Below are 14,747 nucleotides of genomic sequence, written 5' to 3'. Positions count from 1 at the left end.
TATTATGAGAAAATTTATGGAACCCAACTCTTTTAACCATCTTATATTTGTATAAATTATTTGATTATATATATTTAACTAGAAAAATTATAGGGTTAAGTTTATTGTCTTTTAAGGTGGTAATCCGTTTCAATTACAAGACGTGTTTTAAATTAATAAAGATAAGATATAGAGCATCCGTTAATTTCAATGGAGAAATTTGAGCAAGTTCTTCAATAATAAAAACATATTAGGGACCAAACTTAAACAGAGGGAAAATTTATATTTTATTTTCATAGTTGAGGAGCAAATCTAAGTCATTCAAGTATCAATAATAAGGACATAGTTAGAATCAAATTCAAATAGGGGTAAAATTATTCTATTTCTCATAATTAAAGATAAGAAAATTTGACTAAAATAAGAAGAAGAAAAAAAAACCTACGCAACTAATTATCAATCTAACTACTTTTGGTTCGTAAGATCTCCTCTTTCTATAACATCTCAAAAATCAAATATTGTTAGTGAAAAAGAAAAGAATGTTATAATTTTAAAATCATTAATTAAATAATATCTAATTAATTTATTTTAGGAAAAACTACCTAAGCTACCCCCAAGGCCCAAATAAATTAGTTGATTTTACTATATATGATCTATTTATATGAAATGCCCACAAGACAAAAATATTTCTCGAATGTCCATGTCTCCCTTTTGAGTGTGACAACGCAAAATCAACCTGAATCAGTGTGATCATAATCATATTTTTTTGGCCTAATTTCTTTTTAATAATATCATGTCAGTATGTGTAAACTATGTGAGTTCTATTAAGTACTGATTATGTTTTCTTATAAAGGAATGGATCAATCATCTATAATACATTATTAGTATGTGATATATACTATGTGAATATTATATATGATAGAGAGGCGTTTTTTATTTATTTATAGAAAAACGAATATATACACACACACCGCGTGGATATCATAGAAGATTAAAGAGTGTTATTTTTAAAAAGAATGAATGTGTCTTTTATGATATACCATGAACATAGGAAATATATCAGGTTGGTATCATGGAAGAATGTACTTTACTTAAGTAATGAATTAGTTCTCTATGATACCATTTTAACACGTGATCTATTCCATATGGGTAAGAGAACTGAAGAGTGCTTTTTGAAGGAATGAATTTGTCATCTATAGTATTTTGTCAATATATGATACGTATAAAATTGGTGTCATAGAGGACTGAATGTTTTTATTGAAGGAATGAAACATACCTCTATGATCCCCGTTAGTATATGATATATATTATATAGATATTATAAATGATGAGGAGTTAAACTTTTTGACAATAGTCAATTTGAATTTTGGGTGACTTTAATCATTTTCTTTGGATGAAATTTAAGAAGTGAACCAAATGTAAAATAATGATATGAATTTAGATATTAGAACTTAATTAACTTATTATGGGGTTAACAAAGCCAAAACTGTCCACTTTCTAGCTTGTTTGTTCAAACTTATAAAATTTATTTATTCTCAAAAATATTTTCTTCTAATTTTATTTTAAGTGATTTTTAGGGGAAAAAAGTACTTTTTAAGAGAATATCAGTAATTTGTTGTCTTACTTGTGAATAATTTTTCATATTGTGTAGGTGTTTAAGTTGCTGAATTTATGTTTGTTATACTTTTTGAATTTTCAAAAAATGATCATGCTCTCTATGCACCCTATCTTTGAAAATGTACATCTAGACAGCTAAATTTGGTTTAAGTTGACTCGTAAACGCCCCCAACTTCAAGAATGGATATCTAGAATGCACCTCTTAAAGATATCTAAATGTGCATTTTTAAAATTAAGTGTTCGTGAGACACATTTATGTCAAGTTGAAGTGTCTAGATGATCACAATAAAAAACAGAGAAAACGCCTAGTTGAAGTGTCGATCTACGTATTATGACTTTTTTAAAATAATGATGGTCACCTCAACTATTTTTTTATTGTATACTTGTCTCCTCACATTAGCATAGAACTATGAGTAACTCGTCCACCAAAATTTAAAGGCAAATAAAAATATCACCTAATACTTTTTTAGCTTGCTGAGGATTTGAACCTTGATCTCCGTGGAATCTTAGTAGTTAAGTTGATTAACTCAGTGGAGGAACCAGGATTTTCGTCAAGGGTGTTCATACTTTAGGGCAATTAAAAAAAATAAACTGATATTTTGTTCTCTTTTTAAAGTTAAAATGGAACTAAAAAAAATTAAACAAAACACCTAATTCTAGGATTGAACACAAGACACTAAGGCAACTTTGAACGGCCTTAACCATTGAACTATCTTTCTTTACTACGTCAAAAATGTTCAACAATTAGTATATATACAAAATTATCGATATTTAACATATATGCTTGCGAAAATTTTCTGACAAAGATTGTTCGTCTGACCACTCTTGTTAAGGTGTAGCTCCGCCCCTGGATTGACTATCTGATCTTTCACTTTGTTGGTTGGTGAGGTTCATTTCTACACCTTATTATAATTCACTTTATGCTTCACAAATAATCAGATAACTCTTCCCAGCAAGGCTCAGTAAGATGAAATAATCACCTAATGTTCTTGCCTATGTTGGAACTTAAATCCTGGTCTCACATAGTTCATTGAATGTTAGGTTATAAATTGGATGGTAAATGTGGAAACATACAATAGTGAGCTATAGGTTGTAGTCATTCTCAGATCCCTTGTGGAGAAATATGTTTATATTTTTGTTACTGTTTTTGTCTTTTTATTTTTTTTCAATTGGTTTTGCTAGACTTTTTTCTTGTATAGTACTATTTGTGGAATTTCATGTTACACTTTGTAGAACTATGCATTTTACACTTAGCTTGCTTGCAATACAATTTCATTTTTCTCTTATTGTTTTGATGATTAAGTTTTATCTATTCCAGGATGGGAGGAGGGAGAAGAACAGAGACGTTTATACGTGATTCTGCATCATCATCATCAACCAACCAGAGGGAGAACACTGGAGGATTCAGATATTTGACTAAAAAACAACTTGGAGGAGTAATATTTGGTTGCAAGTACAACACAATGAAACAGTGTTTACACAATCAGTTATTTGGTTAGTTATTTCGGCGTTAATATCTTAGTTTTAGTTGTCCTTTTGGCTGTTATATGTGAGCTGAATTTTGTAATATGTACTTTAATTCTTTGCCTGCTGCACATTTTTCATATGTGAAGAATATCGATCCAGGTTTGCCACTGTTTTTGTTCAACTACAGTAATCAGGAGCTTCATGGCATCTATGAATCTGCAAGCTCCGGAAAAATGAATATCAATCCTTATGGTTGGACGACAGACGGTTATGGAAGAACACCATATCCTGCACAGGTTTTATGTCATGTTTTTTTCATATGTGGTTAATTTGATTTTGTTGATGCTTTCCTTTTTATGCTTGCTTTGTTTATAAATGAAGGTTCAGATCCGTCCTCGTCTGCAGTGCAAACCTCTGGTGGAAAATCTGTTTAAGCCTATAATTCAGGATAACTATTACAATGAGAAACATTTCATGTTTGAGCTAGATCATGTTCATGCTAGTAATTTGATCTCCAAGCTCTCATCTTGTGTATTGGCTCCAATCAGAAGCATACCGTAGAGAATGCAGCTGTCCGGGTCATGATGGTGCCTACTATAACCACCGAGTAGGCAAGCCAAACCCAAGATAAGCGGAAAACGAATCTCAATCTAATTAAATAATTAATAACATAAGAAGGCGGAAGCAAAAGAATATAACCAAAGTAAAGTCGGGTCAAGGTAAAGATATGTAAATACGATACAAATTATACAAGAGGCCCGATACTGACCAAAAGAATTGACGAACTGACACTAGACCAAACCCCGAACCCGGTGTCACCTATACAAGAGTCACTAAGTACAAAAGCTGATAAAAAGGACAGCCTGGTGCACTAAAGCTCCCGCTATGTGCGGGGTCCGGGGAAGGGCCTGACCACAAGGGTCTATTGTACGCAGCCTTGTCTATTGTACAAAAGCTGATAACATGTATAAATATATAATACAGATCTGATTGTCCAAAATACAAAATACAAGTCAGAGCAAAAGAGGGAATGTAGCAAGTCTCTGAACGCCGAGAGCTTCCCACAATCCGAAATTAGCACCGCTACGAATGATCAGGCCCGCGCTGAGGGTGGCTCGAACTAGGAGCTGCATCAAAAGATGCAGAAATGCAGTATGAGTATCAAAATACGGGGTACCCAGTAGGTATTATAGGCCGACCAAGCTCAGAAAGAATAAATATATAATAAATAGCACGATGATACTAATAACAACAAGAGAAGAGAACAACTACAAATACGGGGAAAGAGGGCACAGAAATAATCATATGGTAGCCAAGTAAGCCCATCAATCAAGTAAGCACATCAATAATCTCAACTGATAAAATATTGAAAGAATACTTAGATGTAAACTCGTAGCTATGGCTTAATATCCTCAAAAATATCATGAAGCGCCCGAAATTTATGTCTCGAGCTTTCCAATAATAGTAATAATAATAGTAACCCGAATATGTATCATGGGCCACCCGAAATTCACACCTCGAGCTTCTCAAGAATAGTAGTAATAATAATAACCCGAGATATGTATCAATGGGTCTCCCGAAATTCACCCCTCGAGCATCTCAATGATGATGATGATGATAATAATAATAATAATAATAATAATAAATATATATCAACGGGCCGCCTGAAATTCACGCCTCGAGCTTCTCGATAAGAAATTCCATAATTAAAATATCATCGGTATTTCCTTTAAAACATTACACTTATTCATCAATCAAAGTCTTGATAAAACCATTTTATTCTTTAAAAGGGGTTTTTAACACAGGCGAGGCAAATTAATAAAAGTAGTATGTCCAAATCATATATCACTCGAGTTGAGTAAAAATTATGTTAAAGGTACCAAATTTCTAACCTGAGACTCCGATGTACCGAAAACACGATCTTGGTCCCAACATTTTAGGATTTAAAAACAAACAAGATATAGGCATACACTGAAATCACATCAACTGACAACCAAACCAATCAAGTCAAGCATACGACATCCTATGTTAAAATCACCTAGGAGCAAGTTCTAAGGATTCTAATCGATATAAACAAGCCAAGATATCACATAGTCTAAGGATTTAACGGCTAAAAAACCCCAAACTAGTCACTAACGATGATCATCGACTCCCAACTCCTCAATGAACTATCAACATCTAAATCACCAACCTAATCATGCGTTACTACTTATAATCTACCAATTCTAGCCAAGTCAAGTATAAAAAGAGTAAGCCACAACCTACCTCAAAGCCGAAACCGCACCCAAAACCTCTAAATTTGAGTCTTTTCTTTTCGGGCCGCCCCCGAATAATGCCACTCTATCTAATTATCGAAAAACACATCAAAACAAGGACAATGATACCCATATTGCTATAATTACAAAGGAAATTAAATTCGGATCAAAATTCAACATTGGGACCCACGCACGAAATCGAAAACTTAACTCCGTCACAAGGTCCCAAACAAATCAAGGAACTTGTGCCCCAAAAATGGGCACATTCCGAGCACAGGAAGAGCTCAAACAACCCAACCAAATTCAAGCACTAGAATAGTTCAAAACTCAAAAGTACAAGAAATAAGGAAATTTATGTGAAACTTACAAGGTTTTTAGGACGGAAAAAGGTCTCAGAATGTCCCCGCAAGAATTTCCAACACACCGGAATAAAAATGATCAAAAATAGCCAAGAATTGCTCTCCAAATCACTCTTTTTCTAAGTCCCAAAATGGTACTTAAACTGTGGAAAACGGGCATTTAATTCACTGGATTCAGTGATTTTATTCATCGCGATCGCGAGCTGGGCCACGCGATCGCGAGCTTTGCTCCAGCTAACCCATCGAGATCGTGATGGTCAATCATGCGATCGCAATGCCCAGGGTCTCAGATCTTCGCGAACGCGAAGAGTAAAAGTTCCTGCACCAGCAGTTCAACTGGTGCTGAACTTTGGAAAATGATATTTCTCTCCGATGGGGTTCGAAATTAATTCGGAACCCCGCGAACGCGAATGGACTATGCTACCCAACTGGAAACGGCATTCTGGACTCAATGGAATCGACAGATTTTCCAACGGAGGTCGTTTCGTTGAAATGTTGACCAAAGTCAACACTTTCCAAAGAAAGCTTCCAAAACACACAAACGGCCAAAATCTCATTCTGAGCACCTCGGGAACCGAACCAAAGGTCGTTCTACACCAAACTCGGCGTTCTGGAGCTAACCGTGCTGACAGAATTTTAATCCAAGTGCATTAACTCAAAATATTGACCGAAGTCAAACTTGACCAAACTTTAAATTTAAAATGGTAAAACCCCCTAAACTCAAAACGAAGACTCCAAAACCCAAACCAACCTTCTTTTTAAACTAAAATGGACCTTTCGGAGTTGATAGAACCGTCGGAATTCCCATAAGACTCCCGAATCTCTGGATGTTGACTAAGGTCAACTCTTTCAAACCTTAAGCCTCAAAAATGGCCAAACCACCTCAAAACTCAATCGGACACCTTGGGAAGCGTGTCACCCATCCCGACATCACATATAAGCTATAAAGAAGCTATGGAAAGGGGTAAAACGATAAAAACATGCGAAAGCACAAAAATGACCTTGGAGGTCATTACAGTAGCAAATTGGAGAAGTATAATACAAGGTGTACTTTTGAAAAATAGAGAAGAAAATGACAAGCCGCGATATGCTGCAGAATGCAGCAGCTCAGGAGCTTCTAGAAAAGGGAATGTAGAGAAAAGCACTATTGCAGTGATGAATGCTACTAGAAATGATGTAATACTAAGAGAGGAAAAGAATGGCGAAAGCTCAGCTAACTTGGCTGGCTATCCCTCTGAGTCAATCTTCTTAGTCGGAGGATATAATGGGGAATCATGGTTATCTACCTTGGAGTCATACTCACCTTCAAATGATGTGTTAAAATCTTTTAAGCCAATGCATTCAGTCCGAACGTATGCCGGAGTTGCAAAATTGTGTGGAGAGCTTTTTGTATTTGGTGGTGGTGGTGCTGTTGGAACTGGAAGCTTGTGGTACGACACAGGTACATCTTATAGTTTTTAGCCCCCAACACTCATTGCTCCCTTGTGCCACTCTTTCTAGCTAGTGTCTCAAGTTGCTCATTCTGATGTTATGTTGCTTTTGTAAAGTTGAATCATATAGACCAGCAGATAACAAGTGGACTATACGTTCTCCTTTGAATACGAAAAAGGGTGCTTTAGCTGGTGCTACTTGGAAGGACAAAATTTTTGCAATTGTCGGTGGAAATGTGATTGATTGCTTCTCAGAAGTTGAAATGTATGATCCTCAAGTAGGACGTTGGATTAATACAAGGCCCATGTGGCAAAAGGTTAGCTTTAACCTTCTTGTCTTTACATGTACTGCTAATTATTTGTTTCAGCAACAACATACTACAATATGAAAATTTGAAACTTGTGTACTTAGATGGCTGTAATTTAAGCAATTCGCGATGAGAAAGCTTCTACTGTTATCTCTGACTTACAGAAACATGACTTTGTCTTCCATGTGTTTGTATTTGCAGCGATCTTGTCTTGCTGCTGCAGAACTCAATGGTGCGTTATACGCTGTTGGTGGATATGATGGAAGCTATTACCTCGCGTAAGTTATGAAATTACCTTATGTTGGCGCCTTCCTTGATCTGTATGATTGAATGATACTTGACATTATGGCTTCATATCTCCAATCATACTTCCAATCTGTTGTTCTCGTTATGCTGCCAATGCGACTTTTAGCCAAAGGAACTCTGTCTCCTATCTCTTTTCTGATTAAATTTTACTACAGGACTGCTGAAAGATTTGATCCAAGAGAACATTCATGGACCAAAATTACAAGTATGAGTACGAGAAGAGGATGTCATACTTTGGCTGTGTTGGATGGGAAGTTGTATGTTTTCAATTTTCATGCTTTTTGATTGCGTATCTAATATTACAATGCCTCCAATTTGGAGTAGAAGAAGCAGGGGCAGGGTTCTATACATGCATTATTGCGTATCTCAGTAGTGGTATTTACTTTTAGCTTCACAACTGCTATGCAGATATGCACTTGGTGGGTATGATGGGTCTAAAATGGTGCGTAGCACTGAAATATATGACCCCCGTCTTGGAACATGGATATTTGGGGAGCCAATGAAGCTCGCGAGAGGTTATTCAGCAGCTGCTGTTTTACAGGACTCTATTTATGTGATTGGAGGAGTTAAATCTAATGAGGAAGTTGTAGACATGGTACGTAACATCTTAATTTTCAGTTGTTTCTCATCGTGCTTAGTTTCCAATATATGTACACGTACGTGTTGCTCCATGGTAGCTAACTCATCTCCGATCATAATTGCAGATTGAATGTTATAAGCACGGTCAAGGCTGGAAAACACCCAACTTGACGGGGGAATAGGAAAAAGGTGCTTGTCCTCAGCTATAGTCTTAACTAATGACTGAGCTCAGCCTTTCTAAGTACAGAGCTCATCGTCTTAATCATCCGTTATTCGATGAGTAAGTTATAATGTTTGAGATATTGCAATTTTTGAAGCCTAAAAACACTTTTTGAATATGATAGTACATTTAAAGTAATAGTGTTGCTTATCCATATTTTGCATAGATGACTTCACTCTTATGGAAAATTTAGAAAATCTATAGTTTCTTTGACAACATTATGCTCAACCAACGTTGAGTTGAAATCAAGTTGACTCTCAAATCCTATGGCCAAAAGCCTACTTAGAGTTTGGAGAATTTGGTAGCCATTGTGGTATCATAGACCTTAAGAAAGAATCGAGTTCTGTGAATGGAGAATCTATTCTGGCAAATGGCGCCGAGTGTTGCAATAAGTTTTCTCTTGACATCTGAGTTAATGCCACCCATGGATACAATCTCAGCAAATGCAGCAGGGTCCTTGTTCCCTCCAAATGATATATCCACTGATCCTTTCAGTACAACCATCACGAACTGCCAAAGCACGTACATAAAAGTTAAAACGCAGAATATAGGCCTCTAAGGAGTCGTTACTCGTTTGGTATGATGGACAAGCTCTAGGATAAAAATTTAATACTATCGCATACCTTGTTTAGTTACTAATTCTGGAATAAATTATACTAGGATTAGTAATTAGTACCAAGATATGTTATCGCTACTAGAGGGTGGAATATTAGTATTGGGATTAGTTATCTAGGGATCAAACAATAAAAATGACAAAAATACCCTGAGATCCCTCAAACTATTTTTCTGGTAAAATAAGATTGAGAGTATTTTAGGGTGCATGTTGTTGGTAGAGCATGCATGTTGTTGGTAGTCAAAACAAGCAAGAATGAATTCTTTGTGATACACTTTTAGGATGTGTTTGACAATATGTTACCTCATTTTTTCAGAAAATATTTTCAACTTCTTCACATTTGGTTGGTCAAACAAAACATTTTTCTTGGAAAAATAGGTCCGCTTAAAATGAAAAAAAAAATGACTTCTCGAAAGTAAGAAAAAAACAAGCTCCTCATGTGGCATTCAACATTGATTATGTCATCTCATCCTTCTAACACCCCCATCTTTACCCACACCCACGTAGCCTCAATCCACACCACCTCAAGCCCCTAGATTAATTATACAGAAAAATAATATTTTTTGTTTACGTAAAAAACATAAGAAAATAAGCAAATATCATGATTATTTTCCTGAAAAATATACCTCACACGCCCAATAGTAATTCTCTATCATATTTTTGAAGAGCCCAAACATTTTCCAGTGTCATTCTCTCACTCTGAGATTTGCTTAATCATGATGCCTACTCCATTGTGGTCAAAATTTGTTTCCAATAGTTCCACTGACCTCACAAACACCACACTCCACCAAACAATTGGGTAAGTTTTGGATAAGAAAAGTGTGAACCATTTTCATCAAACTATTCCTATCTATCTTTTAAACTTGATAGTACCAAAATCAATTGTCTAGAAAAATATTCCAAAATTAATTATTGTTTTTAACAAATAATAATTGATTCTGAATCCATATTTCAAAGATATGATTATGTGCTACTTTAGCTCATAAAATTTAAATTCTAAATCTTGCTCACCAGTTAACCATAATAATTAACAATAATAATCGTATGAATAAGAAAAAATACATACGTTTTCGGGTTTTCCGATGATAGAAGCAACAGCTTTGGTGGCTTCAGAGAAGAAATCAGCAGTGTCTACTCCATCAAGATTAACGTTTGTTGAAAGATTAAAGCAAGGCATGATTTAATTTCTTATTTCTTTTAGCTACTTTGCTTTCTGTGTATGAAGAATTATAAGTAAAAGAAGAAACTGTTTTCCTTTACAAAAAAGGCTGTGAAGCTGTTTACTATTTATAGAATCCGAAACTTGAAAAAACAATCACGTGGCTTTAGCTTTACTCGTCTCAAAATATTTATCGTGATATTTTAAAATAAGTATCTTCTAATCCAAAATATAAATGATATTTTATCAAAAAGGTCATTTGACAATGTTATCCCTTTTCTACTTTACAGAATTTGGTTTAAAACTAGAGATAGTTAAAGAATTTATTTATTTTGAAAAATCTATACATTTTTACTTTATTTATTTTAAACTTTGAACTTAAAACTTAGGAAAATTCATTCATTTTGAAAAATTTAAATATCTTTGAACTTTAAAAAATTCATTCATTTTGAATCATTAAAAAATTATCAAAAATTCATTTATTCTGGATCGGAGAGAGTACTTATTTGTCATTTTAAAATTGAACATAAAATTAAATTACTCTTTTCTAAATTTATTCTTAAAAGTAATTATTCTTGAAAATTACAAATATCTCAATTATAAAGTGATAACACATAAATAAAATGAATATTAAGATGGTCAGAATCTTTTTTTAAATAATATTTTTTTAAAGAACGTGTTAAATAAAAATAGTACAAAAGTTTTAGACATAGGGATAACTTTTTTCTCATCTCCCTTTGGTACCTAATAATGCGTGTCTTTTTTTCTTTTATTTTTTCTCTTTTCAGTCATGTGGTAATAAGTAGAATTTTTGTATTCTATCTATTTAGAAATATTCCATTTAATGATACATATCTTGAAGAAAAAAAAAAGGTACATTTTCGAATTCTAATAACATTTAAACTCTTTTGTTAATAAAATTAGCGATGTGGATTAAAAAATAATAATAACATCTTTATTAAAATTTGATCAACCTCTACCATATATATAGCCAAATTCAAAATCAACTTTCTTTCGGATCATATTTTTTAAATTGAGTTTTATATATTAGTAAATGAAAATACCCTAGTGGTATTGCCCAATATGGACCCAAAAAGAAAAACACAAATAAGAAAGAGTTGATTCGTGCTCGATTTGAATTTAGCTATATTATTATGATATTTTTTTTGTTTTTTTTTTTTAATTTTACTTTAAAAATTGTACTCGATTTGACTCAAAACACAATAAATGAAAAGGTTAGACTCGGCTCCAGCACGACTCAACAATTCAATCAATTAATTAATTTTGTTTTGGAAAGTCATTTTCCTAATAAAATAAGAGGAACAATTGTTGTGTGATTATAAAGTTAATATGGTGTTTTGTTTTACGCATTTGTGCGGTTTTATTGGGTATGTTGTTGTTGTTTTAATTAATTAATTATCTAAATTTTATAGTTTTTTCGATTATCTTTTATCTCTATTCTTTTAAAAATTATCATAAAATTTCTTTTTTTTGATCACTTTCGAATACATCAAGTACGTCATGTTATATCACGTAAAATAATGTATCCGATCAATATATTATGTAAACTGATGTATCCGACGTCCTGATACATCACGTAAATGATGTATCTGACCGATAAATTGCATAAAGTGATGTATCTTACGTCCTGATATATTATGTTGATACATCGCGTATAATGGTATATCAAAGAACAAAAAAGAGCAAAAATTTTTGTAATTTTTTCAAATGATAGAAAAAAATTAAAAATATAATAAAATAAGTTGTAAATTTTGGTCCGGCAAGTCATTTTCTTAATAAAAAATAATACTAGATGATAGACATTCGAATTATGGTGTGATAATGCAGTGGACATGTTGCTTTTAGCCTACACATTAATGTGTGGGGCCTAAACATTAATGTGTACACATTTATTCAATTTGAAATTTCAATTAATTAATTAAGTTTTTTTTTAAAAGTCATTTTTCCTAACCAAATAAAAAAAGAAGTGCTTAGACACTCTAATTATGGGGAAATATACTCCCTCCCTTCTTTTTAGTTGTCATAGTTTTATTTTTTAGGATCAAATAATAAGAATTTTGACTATCATTATATTGATATGAAAAAATTATAATTTTTTTTTTTATAATTTTTAAATATCTAAATATTTTAAAATATCACATTAATATGATTTAATTTAACTTTGAAAAATAATTAAATTGACTCTCAAGTGCACATGACAACTAAAAATGAATAGATGGGTATATGAATATGTTGTTTTTGTATGACTTTGTTTTATTGCTACATATTAATGTGTACATTTATCCAATTTGACAATCAATTAATTTTTTTGGGAGAGACATTTAATTTCCTGATAAAAGAAGAGGCACTAGACATTCGAATTATGGTGTGATAATGCAGTGAATATATTATATTTGTTTGATTTTTCTTTATTGCTACACATTATTAATGTGTGTACATTTATCCAATTCGAAAATTTCAATCAATTAATTAATTTTTTTGCCGAGAAGTCATTTTCATGATTAAAAAAAAGGTGGTATACAAACGAAAATTTAAGGAATTAATATACTATGTTTATTTGACTTTGCTTCGTTGGGTACATATTAAATTATTAATATTTGCACATTTATCCAACTGCATGATTTATGGTTGTAATATAATAATGATCGATCCAATTAATTCAAAATTGGATGACTTATTCTTTTTCTCTTTTGTGTGGATTATCATATTCTTAGAACTTATAACTTCTTTTCCTGTTCTAAAATAAGTGGTATTTTTAATTTTGATATATTCCTAAAAAAATATTTATATAACTTACTCATAATATAAGAAAATCTAATTAATGGATCTTGATTATATAAACAAGGGTAATTTTTTAAGAATAAAATCAACTTCTTTTTAAAATACTAAAATGCCTCTTATTTTGAAATAAAATGAAAGGACTAAAACATCATTTAATTTGGAACAGACGAAGAAATAAGTTTTGAATGGAAAATTTTAATAACTTAATTGGTTGACTTCATGAAATTTTATCAACAAGAATTCGATGAATTTTCTAATTTATTTTTTATATTTTATTATTGCATTTTGTTGGGGAATCTAATGATATAAAAATGATTATTTAGTTCTTGATTAAAAAAATTTAGTCAATGTTATAAAATAAATTAACTTAATAAAATAAGAAGAAAAGATAGTAAGATAAAAAGAAAAGAAGTAGAAGAAAAAATTGTGTATATTTTTGTATTTATATGTTATCCTTACATTACAGAAAAAGACTATATTTATAGTAATAAAAGCAATGGAAGAAAATTTCAAATGGGCAACTTGGCCACGTTAGGGGGACTACTTAAAAAAACATCATAAAAGTCAAAAGATTAACCATCCAGGATTTCTATGTACTCATAGATGTTTGGGCCACTCATTTTCTAGGACAAAAATTTCTAGAAGTATTTTTTGAAAAAACAATTTTCACTCACCAACGAAATAGAAAATAATTTTTAAAATTATCTCAATAAACACACTCTTAAGGATCCTGTAGTTTGAAGGCAAGTTAGACTAGAATAAGTCATTTTAATATTGTTTTTTCTTGATTATTTAATTTATTATATTAAAAATAACATGTATTGTATAATTTTGAAGAAAAAGTTATTTGTTGATAAAAATATCCTCCATGTACCTTATTTAGTAAGAAAAAATAAAGTTTTAGAGACTTCAGAGTATTTTTATCATTTTTATTATTTTATTTAGAAATAAATAATTTTGATATTATTATTCCATGATCTGACAGATATAAAAATAGTCCTTACCTTGACACTTAAATTATACCCAAATTAATAATAGCAACATTAAATTTTTATATGAATACTATATATACTTGCTCAACGTACCATATGAGACATTTTTATAGGAGAAGACTATGAATGGGAAGACAATTACAAAAGAGTTGATGAATTAGTAAAGAGGAGAAAATGGGACATAGAAGTTTTGAATGATATACTACCACAGGAGCTAGTAGAGTATATCAGTCATAATAATCAACCTCCCGGACAAATAATTTAGTCAGATAAGACATTATGGATGTTGGACAATAAAAGAATCTTTTCTTTGAACTCAGCTTGGCAGTATATAAGGCATAAAGAAGGAGAAAATAAAATTTACAAGTGGATCTGGACAAAAGGCATCCCTTTTAAAGTGGCATTCACAATGTGGAGATTATGAAAATTCAAATTACATGTAGATGACAGAGTGAGAAGATGGGGACTGGAAGGTCCATCTAGGTGTTGGTGTTGTAAAAGACCTACTCATGAGACACTTGCTCATGTGTCCTGGGATCTTTTTTAGCTAACAGGACTTGGTCCTATTTTTCTTCTTTTGCAGGTTTTAACATTGAAGGACTGCACCTGAGAGAAGTGATAATGCTATGGTGGGAGAGAGATGTTAAAAAAGCAATGAGACCAT

The 14,747-nt window shown here is 32.2% G+C and overlaps 2 protein-coding genes across 2 annotated transcripts; one reads left to right on the top strand and one right to left on the bottom strand.

Moving 5' to 3' along the window:
- Positions 1–2,912: 2,912 nt before the first annotated feature.
- LOC129875548 (uncharacterized) lies at positions 2,913–8,516 on the top strand. Its single transcript, XM_055950859.1, has 9 exons — positions 2,913–3,088; positions 3,176–3,356; positions 3,442–3,617; positions 6,739–7,115; positions 7,222–7,421; positions 7,614–7,690; positions 7,874–7,975; positions 8,127–8,313; positions 8,423–8,516. Exons 1-9 carry the CDS (start codon positions 2,913–2,915, stop codon positions 8,477–8,479), a joined length of 1,533 nt encoding a protein of 510 aa, XP_055806834.1. The 3' UTR covers positions 8,480–8,516.
- Positions 8,517–8,625: 109 nt separating this feature from the next.
- On the bottom strand, positions 8,626–10,405 carry LOC129876497 (uncharacterized). Its single transcript, XM_055951949.1, has 2 exons — positions 10,197–10,405; positions 8,626–9,027 (listed from the first exon to the last, which is right to left on the bottom strand). Exons 1-2 carry the CDS (start codon positions 10,305–10,307, stop codon positions 8,800–8,802), a joined length of 339 nt encoding a protein of 112 aa, XP_055807924.1. The 5' UTR covers positions 10,308–10,405; the 3' UTR covers positions 8,626–8,799.
- Positions 10,406–14,747: the final 4,342 nt, after the last annotated feature.

The sequence above is a fragment of the Solanum dulcamara genome, chromosome 12, assembly GCF_947179165.1.
Source record: "Solanum dulcamara chromosome 12, daSolDulc1.2, whole genome shotgun sequence".
NCBI classification, from domain to species: Eukaryota; Viridiplantae; Streptophyta; class Magnoliopsida; order Solanales; family Solanaceae; genus Solanum; species Solanum dulcamara.
The sequence above is the reverse complement of the archived record's forward strand: the minus strand, read 5'-3'. Positions and strand labels throughout refer to the sequence as shown.

Bases quoted from the DNA above. Each gene is read 5' to 3' on its own strand.
- LOC129876497 (XM_055951949.1), bottom strand. From the start codon at position 10,307: ATGCCTTGCTTTAATCTTTCAACAAACGTTAATCTTGATGGAGTAGAC. The intron at 9,028-10,196 runs GTATGTATTTTT...GTGCTTTGGCAG, and splicing joins TCATCGGAAAACCCGAAAAC to TTCGTGATGGTTGTACTGAA.
- LOC129875548 (XM_055950859.1), top strand. From the start codon at position 2,913: ATGGGAGGAGGGAGAAGAACAGAGACGTTTATACGTGATTCTGCATCA. The intron at 3,089-3,175 runs TTAGTTATTTCG...GTACTTTAATTC, and splicing joins TTACACAATCAGTTATTTGG to TTTGCCTGCTGCACATTTTT. The intron at 3,618-6,738 runs GTAGAGAATGCA...TTTGAAAAATAG, and splicing joins GCTCCAATCAGAAGCATACC to AGAAGAAAATGACAAGCCGC.